The sequence below is a fragment of the Crinia signifera genome, chromosome 8 (genome assembly GCF_055691185.1).
Source record: "Crinia signifera chromosome 8, ASM5569118v1, whole genome shotgun sequence".
Taxonomy (NCBI): domain Eukaryota; kingdom Metazoa; phylum Chordata; class Amphibia; order Anura; family Myobatrachidae; genus Crinia; species Crinia signifera.
In genome coordinates, this window is record NC_139224.1 from 66,056,280 (window position 1) to 66,069,764 (window position 13,485).

General features: G+C 44.0%; 1 protein-coding gene across 4 annotated transcripts in view; it reads right to left on the minus strand.

Moving 5' to 3' along the window:
* Positions 1-744: 744 nt before the first annotated feature.
* The window catches only part of LOC146026174 (transcription factor 20-like), a 66,468-nt gene continuing 53,727 nt past the window's right edge, over positions 745-13,485 (minus strand). For 3 of the 4 annotated variants that reach the window (XM_083156603.1, XM_083156605.1, XM_083156604.1), the window contains exons 5-7: positions 11,976-12,025; positions 8,653-8,775; positions 745-1,342 (exon numbers count right to left, since the gene is read on the minus strand). In XM_083156603.1, coding sequence (XP_083012729.1) covers positions 1,331-1,342; positions 8,653-8,775; positions 11,976-12,025 — 185 coding nt within the window. In that variant the 3' untranslated portion in view covers positions 745-1,330. The remainder of the gene's footprint in view (positions 1,343-8,652; positions 8,776-11,975; positions 12,026-13,485) is intronic. The other variant, XM_083156606.1, reaches the window with a different exon arrangement.

Consider the following 13,485-nt stretch of genomic DNA (forward strand, 5'->3'; position numbering starts at 1 on the left):
ATTACATAAGTACCGTTTGTTTAAATAGTGCAATATTGATTACTATAATTCCATCTAGTGACTGATACACATTTTTTGCTTGTATGTTTTTTTGATATAGATGTCTATATTTCTTCGATGTATTGTCTGATATGGCTGTCAAACAAGTCTTAAAAAAGGCCCTAATTCAGGTCGAAACGTTGACCAAATGTGATGGCAGCGTAAATAAAATGAGATGAAATAAAAATAACTATTTTAACTCCAGTCTGGCGAGTGACCTCCTTCTGTACCCACGACTAATATATATATATATATATATATATATATATATATATATATATATATATATATATATATATATATATATAGATAGATAGATAGATAGATAGATAGATAGATAGATAGATAGATAGATAGAGAGATATAGCAGTAAAGAAGGTGGCACTTGTAGGACTTAAGAACGTCTCTCACATCAAATCGACGTTTCCGTTATGTTGGCCTTTTCTAGAACATACAGTATATTTTCTAACTACTCCTCACCTGTGAGGTGAAGTACCGCCAGTGACCACTAGATGCACCAAATTACTCCTTAATAGAAAGTGAAAGCGAAATGACCTGTTTCAAACTTGTTGGATATGGAGAGACAAAACTGTGAAAACATGAATTGGAGGTAGGAGCAGATAGGGATTAAGCTGTCATTTTGATGGGCTTTTAACTAGTATTAACTAGTGTGTAATACATTTTCAACTTCCAAAAAGCATCTACTAATAGGATGGTCCTAGGTTTAATCACAGTACCAGCACTGGGTTAAATATATACATTTTATATTCTTCCATTGAGAGCAAAAATTCTAAGAAATACTCCAACCCTCCATACAGGTAAATAAAGCCTATGAGAGGTAAAGCATTGCAATAGAAAAAAAAGTTGTTCCATCAATTTACAACAGCAAACACAAGAAAACAGATATTTAATATAAAATCCACACCCATGAACTCCGATATCAACAGGTAGGGCAAATCTGTGATCATGTCCTTTTGTTTCATTCTGCCAGATTTTGTCAATTGCACAGTTGTAAATTGTGTAACTCTGCCATAGATCCATGTTTAATCCTGCCTCTAAAAATATAAAAGCAAAAGACTAGGTTGCAAACATTTGCAAATGCAGGAATAAGCCAGTCACCACTTTTAAGGTGTTCCCACTATTAGGATGGATTTGCATTGTTCTGCACTGTATAGTCACAGGAATGGTGGTCCACTGCTATGTTGCCACTACTTCTGTTTTCTCCCTCTGCTGTGCTTTTTCCAATGCTGTCAATCAAGTAGATTTACTACACAGGGCACAAGGAACACTGTCAGTCTGGAGCCTGAAATACAGATCAGCTAACACTGTAAAATAATGCTTTTGTTTTACAGTACAAGAAAAGGGGATTTTTGTAAGCACTTACCGTTCGATTCCCTTTCTCTGAATCCATCCTGGTGACATAGCTCAACCATGGGATGTAGGAGGGTCCAAAGGAGCCAGGCAAATATGCTAAGCTTTTAGAGAGGCAGGCTCCTCCCTTCTGCATCCCAGCATTCCTCAGTTCAACTTCCAGAGCACAGTAGGATACATTAACTCAGTACAACGCCTGAACATACTGTATTAATATGCACAAACACATAATCACCATATAACATGACAACACATGAAACGGTAACTTACTGGCTGTGTCAACAGGATGGATTCAGAGAAAGGGATTAGAACGGTAAGTTCTTACAAAAATCCATCCTGGTGACACAGCTCAACCATGGGACAATCAAGAGCCGGTGCTTTGGGAGGGTACACTCAGGCCCACAGTTCTCATCACTGCTCGCCCAAATTAATCATCCTCTGACGCGAACTCATGGAACTGTAGAATTTGGTGAAAGTGTGAACAGAGGACCAAGTGGCAGCCCTGCATACTTGCTCCGCCGTAGCCCCATGGCGCACACCCCAAGAAGCAGCAACCGACCTGGTGGTATGAGCATTAATTCTGGAGGCCACTGGTCTACCCACTTTAGTGCAGGCAAAAGCAATAACGGACCTTAGCTATCTGCTTAGAAGCTGGCCAGCCTCTTTTATGTACATCACACAAAACTATTAACAAGTCAGTTTTACGAAACTCCTTCACTTTGTCCACATACATACTGTAGATGTGCAAAGCGCGAACAACATCCAAGTTCTTTAGTTTGTCCCTATTTCTGCCCTCTGTTGGAGGACTAAACACCGGAATCACGATTTTCTGGTTTAAATGAAAAGTGGATACCACTTTAGGCAAAAACATTGGAACTGTTCTCAACACAGCCCTATCATCATGGAACACCAAAAATGTAGACTTGCAAGACAAGGCCCCCAATTCCGATAAACGTTTTGCAGATGCAATCGCCAACAAAAACTTCAGTTTCCAAGTGAAAAACTTAAGGTCAGCCGACCTTAACGGTTCAAAAGGTGGTTTCTGTAGAACAAATAACACCAGAGATAAATCCCAAGGTGCCACTGGTTGTCTATACGGAGGCTTAAGCCAGGTAACACCCTGGAGGAAGATTTGCACCTCCAGTAACAAGGCCACCTTCTTTTGAAAGAAAATGGACAAGGCCGACAACTGCACTTTCAATGATTGAAGGCCCATGAAAAATCCATCTTGGAGAAACTCCAGAAGACTTAACACTTTAAATTTAGAGGTCTTTCACACCACCTAATGTTTGTTTGTCTTCCAAACTCTATAATAATTAGCTGCAGAAACTGGTTTCCTTGCACTAATCTTGGTTCGAATTACTGCATCCGAGAAACCCTTATTTTTTAAGATGGAAGTTTCAAGAGCCAGGCGTCAAATTGAGCCAAGCTAGGTCCTGATGAAGGAAGGGACCTTGCTTGAGAAGGTCTGGTCGAAGTGGAAGATGCCACAACGCGGTAGACAAGCTCAGAATGTTGGAATACCAAGATCTCCTTGGCCAATCCGGAGCAAGTAGAATGATGGTTGCTCCTTGCATCCTTGCTTTCTTGAGGACCCGTGCTATCATGGGAAATGGTGGGAAGACATATGCAATGTTGAAGTTCCAGGGCACTGTCATGGCATCCACCACCCATGCCAATGGATCCCTGGTTCTCGCACAGAACCTGGATACCTGACAATTGTGTCTGGACGCCATTAAGTCCACTTCCGGGAATGCCCAAAGAGCCACAATTTCCTGGAACACCTCCGGATGTAACGCCCATTCTCCTTCCAGGATATCTGCTCTGCTGAGAAAATTTGCCTCCACATTCCGAATCCCCAGAATGAATACAGCTGATAAAGCAGGAATATTGGCCTCTGCCCACTCGAAGATCCGAGACACTTCCTGCATCGCTATCCTGCTGCGAGTGCCTCCTTGGTGGTTCAGATAAGCCACAGCCGTGGCATTGTCCAACTGGATTCGAATAGGAGACCCCCTCAGAACCTCTTCCACCTGCAGAAGCATCTTCCAGACCGCACATAGCTCCAGGACATTGATCGGTAAGGACGATTCCACCCTTGGCCATAGGCCCTGCAACCTCAGGTTCAGGGTTACTGCTCCCCATCCCCTGAGACTGGCGTCGGTGGTGACCACCAAACAGTCCCATGACCGAAGGGAGCACCCTAACTGGAGGGATTCTACATTCGTCCACCACAGTAAGGAATTCCAAGTTACTTGAGTCAAGAGAACCCTTTCTTGTTTCATGGACCAGCGGATTCCCTGACCAACTTGCAAGGATGTTCCATTGTAACGGCCTTGAATAAAATCTGGCATACTGAAGGGTCTTCAAGGTAGCCACCATCTTGCCCAGTAGTTTCAAACAATGCCATACTGAAGGACCGGGCGACTGCAGAATGGTCAATACTTACTGACAAATGTCTCTGGCCTTCGATTCTGGAATAAATACACGATGAAGATGTGTATCCAGAATGACTCCCCAAAACTGTAGACTCTGAGAAGGGCACAGCTGGGACTTTGGTAGATTTAATATCCATCCATGGCTCTTCAGAAAATGAATTGCAGCTGACAGATTCGCCGCTGACTCAGCTTTGAACAAAAGATCAGCCAAATACGGGATGATTACAATTCCCCAGAGTCTGAGCGATGTGCCATGACCGCCATTTGCTTTGTGAACACCCTTGGAGAACGAAATTGCAGATGTAAATCACCTATTGCGAAACGCAGCAAAGACTGACGTTCTTCGCATATAGGTACTTGCAAATAGGTGTCTTGAATGTCCACAGACGCTAGGAATTCTCCCGGTTCCAAGCTCAGGAGAACTGTTCTCAGAGATTCCATTCTGAAGTGGTCCACCCACAAGTAAAGGTTCAGTGACTGGTCTGAACGATCCGTCTGGTTTGGGTACCAAGAAAAGAATTGAGTAAAACCCCTTCTTCCTTTCCTCTCGTGGTACCGGAATCACCACACCCTTCTCTAGGAGAGACTTTGCAGCACCCAAAAGGGCCTTTTTTAAAGCGTGCCTCCCTTGGTAAGGGTGTAGGAAGAAACCTCTTTGGAGGAACTCCCCTTAGGATGATCTTGTATCCTTGGGAAACCACATTGAGTACCCAAGGATCCTGGGTGGAGAGAGCCCAAGCGTCCCAATACAGCAGGAGGCGACCCCCCACTCTGATTCCAGAACGTAGAGCCTCTGACCCGTCATGAGGAGGGCTTCTCCTCACCCTTGGAAAATTGCTTTTTTTATGAAGGCACCAAAACGGGACTTGGGAGCTTTTCCCTTCCCAGAAGAAAATGTTCCTCTACCAGACTGCCCACTGGTTGAAGCACCCCCTCTAAAGGAGGGACGAAAGAGTGAAAACCAGCAAACCTAGATGTTCCCTGTTTAGCTGCTGATGTGGTAAGAAAGGTACTCTTCCCCACTGTGGCCTGCTTGATGAGGGATTCTAATTCAGAACCAAAAAGCATTTCCCCTTTAAAAGACATTGCTTCAAGAGATTTATTGGACTCCTTGTCGGCATACCATGCCTTAAGCCATAAGGCCCTCCTGGCCGTCACGGATATGGCCGACACCTTAGAGGCCATCTTAACTCCCTCTTTTCCAGCCTTACAGGTGTATTCAGCCACCGCCTTTAACTTCTCTGCCAAGGCAGAAGCTTCTGAATCCGGCTGAAGCAGTGAACACAGGTTATTTGCCAAAGCCATCATGGCCTTGGAGACCCAGGCAGAAGCAATAGGTCTCAGCGTAAAACCAACATCTCACTACCAGGGACATAGGATTCCTATAAACAAGCCTCTAACTTTTTATCCACAGTGTCCTTGATGCAGCACCCCCTTGCACAGGCAAAGCAGTTGCTTTAGACAGCCTAGCGACAGGGGCATCTACCAGTGGAACTTTCTCCCACAATTTTACATGCTCTTCTGGAATGGGGTACAGGCTCAAAAACCTTTCGGGCATAAGAAGTCTCTTATCAGGCGTTTTCCACGCCCCTTCCAGCAATTCTTGCATGCCTTCATATGAAGGAAAAGTGACTGCGTCTCTGCGCTGTCTCTTAAACATTCCTTGTTGGGGAGCCTTATCCCATAACATGTCTTCCACACACTTGCCTTCTTCTTCAGAGTCTATATTAAGAAGGGGTGGTGTGGATAAAGGGTGCCTGGGAGAAACCTCAGACTCCATAAAAGCATTAATCTTGTGCACACTTCGAGAAGTGTCCTGCATGGCCTGTACAAATGCAGGGTCCCCCTGCGAGGGGCGATTAGAGCCAACAGAAGGATGTGAGGATGACAATTGTCTGGGAGATCTAACCAACTCATCCCACTATCTATTTAAAGCCTGTACTAAGGCAGACACAGACCTTCCCAGAGCAGCTTCCCAAGCAGGCTCAGATTGATCAGCCCTCTGGGCTTGCAACCCACTGGGGACAGATTCACATGTAGGGCATATATCCCCATAGTCCATCTGTTCAGGAGTTAATTTAAGCCCACAAAACTTGCAGTTAATTAACATGGCAGATGCTCCCTCCCCAAGCACAGCAGCATTACACCTTTCGGTCATGATTTATCACAGTGCACTAAGTCAAGCATCTATACAAAGTCAATATATCAGTGTACTTATCTGTCTGCCACTGTATCTGACTCTCTGTGGTCACTGGGGATAGTGCTGCCTCAGAAGAAGCTTGTCACCCTGAGTGCAGAAATAAATCTCCTTCCAGCTGCGCACAGTGTGGGAAGAAAGGTCACCAGGGCAGAGTGAAGGAAGAGACCAAGTCCTTGCTATAGTGGGGAGGGAAGCTTTTTGGCGCCCTTGCTACGTAAGCCGCTCCTACTAAGTGCTTCTTCTGTCTTCCAGTGTCTCCCCTTCAATGGGGACCACTTGGAATCGCCCAGCTGTGCTGAGCTCCTGTAACAGGCTTCAACACTCCAGAGCAGGCATTCCCAACCACGGTCCTCAAGGCACACTAACAGTGCAGGTTTTAGTGATATCCAGGCTTGAGTACAGGTGACTTAATTAGTACCTTAGTGATTCTGATTAAACCATTTGTGCTGAAGCCTGGATATCACTAAAACCAGCACTGTTGGTGTGCCTTGTGGACCGGGGTTGGGAATGCCTGCTCAAGAGTGTACAGCCTGTAAACCCATTCAAGATGTTGGCCACCATCACGGGGTGTCCGTCGCCCATGATCTCCCCCTATGCAGAGAGCCGGCTCAGGAGTCCCCCAGGGCCCAGGAAACCTCTCTGTGAGGTTAAAGCGCACAGGGAGCTGACAGGACGCGCTTCTGTCAGCCTCTGCTGCGCTGACAGTGTGAGAAAATTCCCCTGGAAGCCTCACACTGTAACCTGCACTAACTAAGGTGAAATATTAATAAAAAAAACAAAGGGCACTTGTTTCCTAGCACGGCACCAGCGATAAAAATTGTATCCATCGGGACCCCAAAAATCGCATGCTCAACGCGATTTTTACATTGGACTCAATGTAAAATGGTCCCTGAGACCCGATTTTACATTGGCCCCAAAGTTACATTGCCCCCCAGACCTCAATTTTCATTGTTTCCCAACCCTGATGGGTCAAATGCCACCCCCCCTTGTTAACGCCACCCCACGATGAACACGAACCCGAAGCGTGGCGAGCCCGCGAGGGGCGTGGAGTAGATTTTATATAGTGTGGCGAGCGCAGCGAGCCACCGAGCCCGAAGTGTGGCGAGCGCAGTGTGCCCCGCGAGGGGATGCGCATTACTTCACAGATATTACGCGTCCCCTCGCGAGGCTCGCTGCGCTCGAAAATGGATAGTGGGGGTATGAAAAGGTCGGAGGACGAGTACCGCCGTCCCTCGCGGGCTCCTCACGCTTCGGGTTGGAGTTCATCGTAGGGTGGCGTTAACAATGGGGGGGGGGGGGGGCGGCATTTGTCATGTAAAATACCCATAAGGATGGGTATACAATGAAAAAATCGGGTCCATTGGCACATTTAACATTGTTCCCTATGTAAAATCTTGTCGGTCGCATCGCATGCCTTAACTTAAGGCATGCGATGGACGCGATTTTTTCATTGTCGGGGAAAAGGCTAAAATAGCCCTAAAATCGCGTTGGTCGCGTCCATCGCATACATTAAGTTAAGGTATGCGATCACCTACGACGGGCGCCGTGCTATGAAACAAGTACCAAACAAATCCCCTAGCTACTCTAACGCCTCAGCATAGTACCCACTCCAGTGGGCACCTAAAACGAACTGAAGAATGCTGGGATGCAGAAGGGAGGAGCCTGCCTCTCTCAAAGCTTTAGCATAGGTGCCTGACTCCTTTGGACCCTCCTACATCCCATGGTTGAGCTGTGTCACCAGGATGGACGAAAGAGAAATGTATGTTTTATTTTCCGGGAATAATGTGAACTACTCTTTACTGGTCAGCTAAGTTTTTTCTACTTAATAAAGGGAGATTTAAAGCATATTTAATTTTGTTTTAGTGAATTACGTATTGCTTATTAGCATAATGTCAGTGAATACCCAAGAAAAGAGATTCCCATTACTCTTGAATTGATGTTATGTTGTGGAAAAGTTGCCACTCCAGTGTCCTGGTATAATTTTTACTATTACTCTAATACTCACAGCGCAGGGGTGGAGGGCAATGGTTTTCAGTGGGGCATGGGAGACTTTCAGAGACGGAGAGGGGCATCTGTTTTAGTTTATTTCACCCGTCACCCAGAGTTTCTTGCTTAGAATATGGTCTTCAATTGGGACATTATAATACATCACCAGAAAAAATATCAGCATCTCATTGTAGATATATCCTCTGGGACATTTTCAATTAGCTGCAGGATTTATCATACAGCTGGAGCTCCTGGGTTTAATGCCCTGTAGTAATTCAATTAGCAGCCCTTTTTTTGTGTGGTCACCCATAGATACCAGTTAGGCTCCCGGAGCAATAAGCCACATAGAGCCACAGGAATTGCCGAAGGCTCCATTTAACATGGATTACTGTTCCCAATTCAAGAGTGTATAAACAGGTATATATAAGAAGTGCAGTCTGCAGGCTGTAACTGAATAGCCCATGGCACTTAACCTGTAAGCTACAAGCATAAGATAAGTTTCACAGCTAAACGAATATGCCCATAATAAGGTGTTTTTATAGATCAACTCCAAAATGAGGGGTTTCTGGGGTTTTTATTCTGGAATATGCTAAATCCCTGTCTCCAAAGTCTAGTTACCTGAGTTACAGCATTCAGGTTATCTGGCAGACCACTCATGTCATCCTCGCTCTGGTCGCTGCTTTTCTTGCTTCTGCACATTCCTTCTGGTAGTATGTTGTCAGAACATGGCACAGTATCTGTCTGAAAAAAGAAGATATGCAGGAGTAAGGATAGTCATGCAATACTGCACTCTCCTCACTCTTGTAAACCTGCCCTTTCTCAGACAGGCTATGATGTTAAGGATATCCAACAGTACTCTGCAATCCTTCCATGCACCAAAGCTGCTCTTGTTGCTCCTATCCATTCACGCTGGCAACAGGTGGTTGCCGTAAAAAACACTCCTCTAAAAATTTAATTTTTTCCTTAAAGCCATCACTGCACAGTTACTGAAGGAAAGTTGGTACTTATGTAATATCTGGGCTCACGTTTTTCTTATGAGACCGCGTCCGCTCGCCACGCTTCGGGCATGGTGGCTCACTGCGCTCGCCAGACTATATAAAATCAACTCCATGCGTAGTTGGATAGTAGGGGTATGAAAAAATGGGGTGAATTTAACATGGGAGCCCAGATAATACATAAGTACCGGAAAGTTTATTTGATTTGGCAAAAGATAATCTTTAATGTTCTACATTGTCACAGCAAACTTTCAGTGTATGAATTGTGGATCCAAAAAAATCTTATCTAACCAGAGAAAACAAAAATTTAAAGATTAAAGATTATTTAGACAAAAGTGTGGACTTGCTCAAGGTGTTATTGGAATATGTATCTTACTTCACTTTCTAGCAGGGATGGGGAACCTTCAACCCCCTAGCTGTTGTTGAACTACACATCCCAGCATGCCCTGCAACAGTTTTAGCATGGCAACATGGCAAAAAATGTAGCAGGGTATGCTGGGATATGCAGTTCAACAACAGCTGGAGGGCCAAAGGTTCCCCATCCCTGCTTTATAGTAAAGTAAAGGTAATTTCTAAATGAAAGGTTTATCTGAAAAACCACTAGTAGAACAGTATTATTAATTCCATTGCATTGTGCTTGCAGGGGTCAGACAAATATATTGTTGAACTAAAAGCAGTAATACATATTTTGTGGTCAGTGAAGGTAGCATGGTTACTATGTATGTATGTATGTAATGTCAGTGCCCAATTAACAGAATTGCAATAGTTTAGTGCATGGGTGTTACACTTCTCCAATTTGCTCAAGGTCGGATGCGTTTGACATCCCATCCGACCCAATGTGTGGTCCCGTGCGCATCGGGTTGGACCCTACAGATTGAACCTACTGCAGGTTCAATCTGTTGGATCGGACCCATGAGCGGCATATCGTGGGTGCATTTCAGCACCCACAATGTATTGGTCCAAACCTTAGGTGTGTGCCAGGGGTGCAACACCCCTGGCACACACCTATGTGCAGGAGCAAGGGTCAGGGCAGCAGGGAGCTGTTAGCAGCATTTGCCAGGTGGGGCAGGAAGTGGCTGCTGAATTAACTGGCTGCCACTGATTGGCTGAGAAAATTCTCTCGGCCAATAACCGGCCAGCTAGTCTGTCTTTTCAAAATATTTTTTTAATTTCAGCAGCTGCATCCTGCCCAGCAAATGCCGCTAAAACTCGCGGCGCTGCACGGCCCCGCTGCCCACACCCAGTTGCTGCCAACTCCCCGGTAGCGCATGCGATTTATTAGTTACATAGTTACATAGTAGGTAAGGCTGAAAAAAGACTTGCGTCCATCTAGTTCAACCTGGTATAGATATCCATTGCTGATTTGGTAGGTTCTGGTATTTTACAGACAAATTATATTTCTTATTTGTACCCATGGATGTTTTTCTCCAGTAAATGTCTGTCCAACTTTGCCTTGAACGCATTTAATGAGCCAGCCGTTACCACCTCTCTGGGAAGAGAGTTCCAGAGTTTGACTGTTCTGACCGTAAAGAAATTCTTTCTACTAGCTGAATGAAATCTTTTTTCTTCTAATCTATACTCATGCCCTCGCGTCCTAGATTCCTTTCTAGTAGAAAATAGGGTGTGTGACAGTTCCTTATATTGGCCCTTGATATACTTGTACATGTTGAGCATGTCCCCCCTTAAACGTCTCTTTTCTAATGTAAATAGTCCCAATTTGCTTAATCTCTCCCCGTAGCTTAAATTCTCCATTCCCCTAATAAGCTTTGTTGCTCGCCTTTGGACTTTTTCTAATTCTATGATGTCCTTTTTATAGTGTGGGGCCCAGAACTGTACTCCGTACTCCAGGTGAGGTCTCACCAATGCTTTATATAGTGGCATAATTACCCTTGAGTCCCTAGTTTCCATTCCCCTCTTAATACATGCCAGAATTTTGTTGGCCTTTTTTGTAGCTACATTACAATGGGCACTACATCCTAGATTGCTGTCTATTTGGACTCCTAGATCCTTTTCAAGTATGGAATTACCCAGTTCCTCTCCGCTAAGGTTGTAACTTGCACACTGGTTGTGTCTCCCAAGGTGCATAACCTTACATTTATCTACATTGAACCTCATCTTCCATTTTTTTGCCCACTCATCTAGAATTGCAAGATCATTTTGAAGCATGGTGACATCTTCTGGTGATTTGATGACTTTGCTAAGTTTTGTATCGTCCGCAAAGATGGATACATTGCTGAGTAACCCTATCCCAATATCGTTAATAAAAATGTTAAACAAAATGGGCCCCAAAACCGAACCCTGGGGCACTCCACTTAGTACCGGTATCATATCTGATACGGCACCATTCACAACCACTCTTTGTTCTCTATTACATAGCCAATTCCCTACCCATCTGCAGATATTTTCACCCAATCCTAGGTTCTCCATTTTATTAATCAATCTCTTGTGTGGGACAGTATCAAATGCTTTAGCGAAATCTAGGAAAATCACATCTACAGCATTTCCATTATCGAGGTTTTTGCTAACCTCTTCATAGAACCCTAGTAGATTAGTTTGGCATGAACGATTTTTCACGAACCCATGTTGGTTAGTACTGAGTAGATGGTGATGATCTAAATATTCCTGGATACCATCCCTTAAAAATCCTTCAAATAGTTTACCCACAATTGATGTTAAACTAACGGGTCTGTAATTAGCTGGATCTTCCTTTTTTCCTTTTTTGAATATTGGCACTACCTCTGCTATTCTCCAATCTTTTGGTACTATACCTGACGATAGTGACTTGCATGTAAAAATTCCACATCAAGTGCTAAATCGTAACTGACCCTCCTGGGGAGCTGCCAGAGGAGCTCTAGAGCAAACTGGTTTACTAGTGTATGGGGGCCTTTAGAAAGATCTGTAAAAAAATTAATGAACACAAATAAAAACCAAGAACCTGTTCCTTACCTTGTGATTGGGGCAGAGCACAGATAAGTTATCTTCACTCAGTAAACATTCTGCAAGAAAGAAAGCCACTTGAGGGTTATTTATCTGTAAATGTACACATAATTTGATAAAACTAAGAATTAGCATAAATGTAGAATACATAGGCGTAACAAAGATTCTGAAACATAAATCTGTCCACATACATCTATCCTCCATGTAGAACCATAACGAGCAACCTCTGTGCGCTCTTATCTTTTTAGCATTTTGTATGCAAACACAGTCACATGGGATGGCGATAGATGGATCATCTATATATGTCTAGTGTTTGTGAGGCTCCGAAACAATGAGATCTGTTGGCTACATCTACTTGCTTTCGAAGCTTTTGCTTACTAGTTTTTCATATAAGTATCTTATCCGCTTAAGGCCTTACTGAGAATTTAAGACTACAGTGTAAAAGAACTGCGAATGGATCACTATTCGCAATACACTAAACAAACCAGGTCACAATTCATAAACCATAAAAAAAACTTTTATCCATTCTATGCAAATGTAAGTCTGACCCTACCAGTCATCAGCGACAGAGGGGGTCTGATCGGGGCCAATGCTGATGTCACAGACCCCCCCTCTTGACAACGCCTAAGCATGTATGCATTTTTTCCACCACAATCAGAAAACAGCAGGTTTCTACCCAGTAATGATGGCTTCCTGACAATCAAACTGCAAGAGCATAGGGGTTTACTCTAATTCAATGGGTCCACACGTTCGCACGGGGGGACCAATTCAATTGTTTGCGACTGATCATAGGATTTTATGCACATGTGCAGCCGCAGTGTGCGAGCGCCCTCAGTGCCCGCACACAGAAGTCCAATCGGGAGGTGTGGAATGGGGGTTGGGCATGGGAATTTGCCTATGAGAACACCCAGCATTTCATGAGCATTCCCATGAGAACATTGAAAAAGGAATTGGGTCCCTCTTCCTGCTGTGGTGGCAAGGGAGGAATACCCTAGGGGCGCTAGGTGTGACCTGCTTCACTCAAGAGCAGCTGCAATGTAATCAGGTGTGTCAGACCTGAAGATATAGACAATAAAAGAAAACAAAAATTTGCAGCGCTGGAAAATTAAAAATTAATAAAAACCAATTGGCAGTTGGATTGACTTCACAAATTTATGTAAAAAAGATCATCACAATTTAATAGGCCACATGGCCACACATATACATAAAATATGTATGTATTGTGTTCTAGAAAGCGAGCCCTTAGTTTTCTAGTTGTGCGGCCAACATACAATTTTTCACAATCGCAGGATAAAACGTAAATTACGTATGTGGTGTTACAATTCACAAATGTGGCCAAGTCATGGGTTTTCCAAAAAACCTGTTAGTACCCACCACAGGTAAAACCCATGACTTGGCCACATTTATGAATTGTAACACCACATACGTAATTTACGTTTTATCCTGCGATTGTGAAAAATTGTATGTTGGCCGCACAACTAGAAAACTAAGGGCTCGCTTTCTAGAACACAGACGCAAT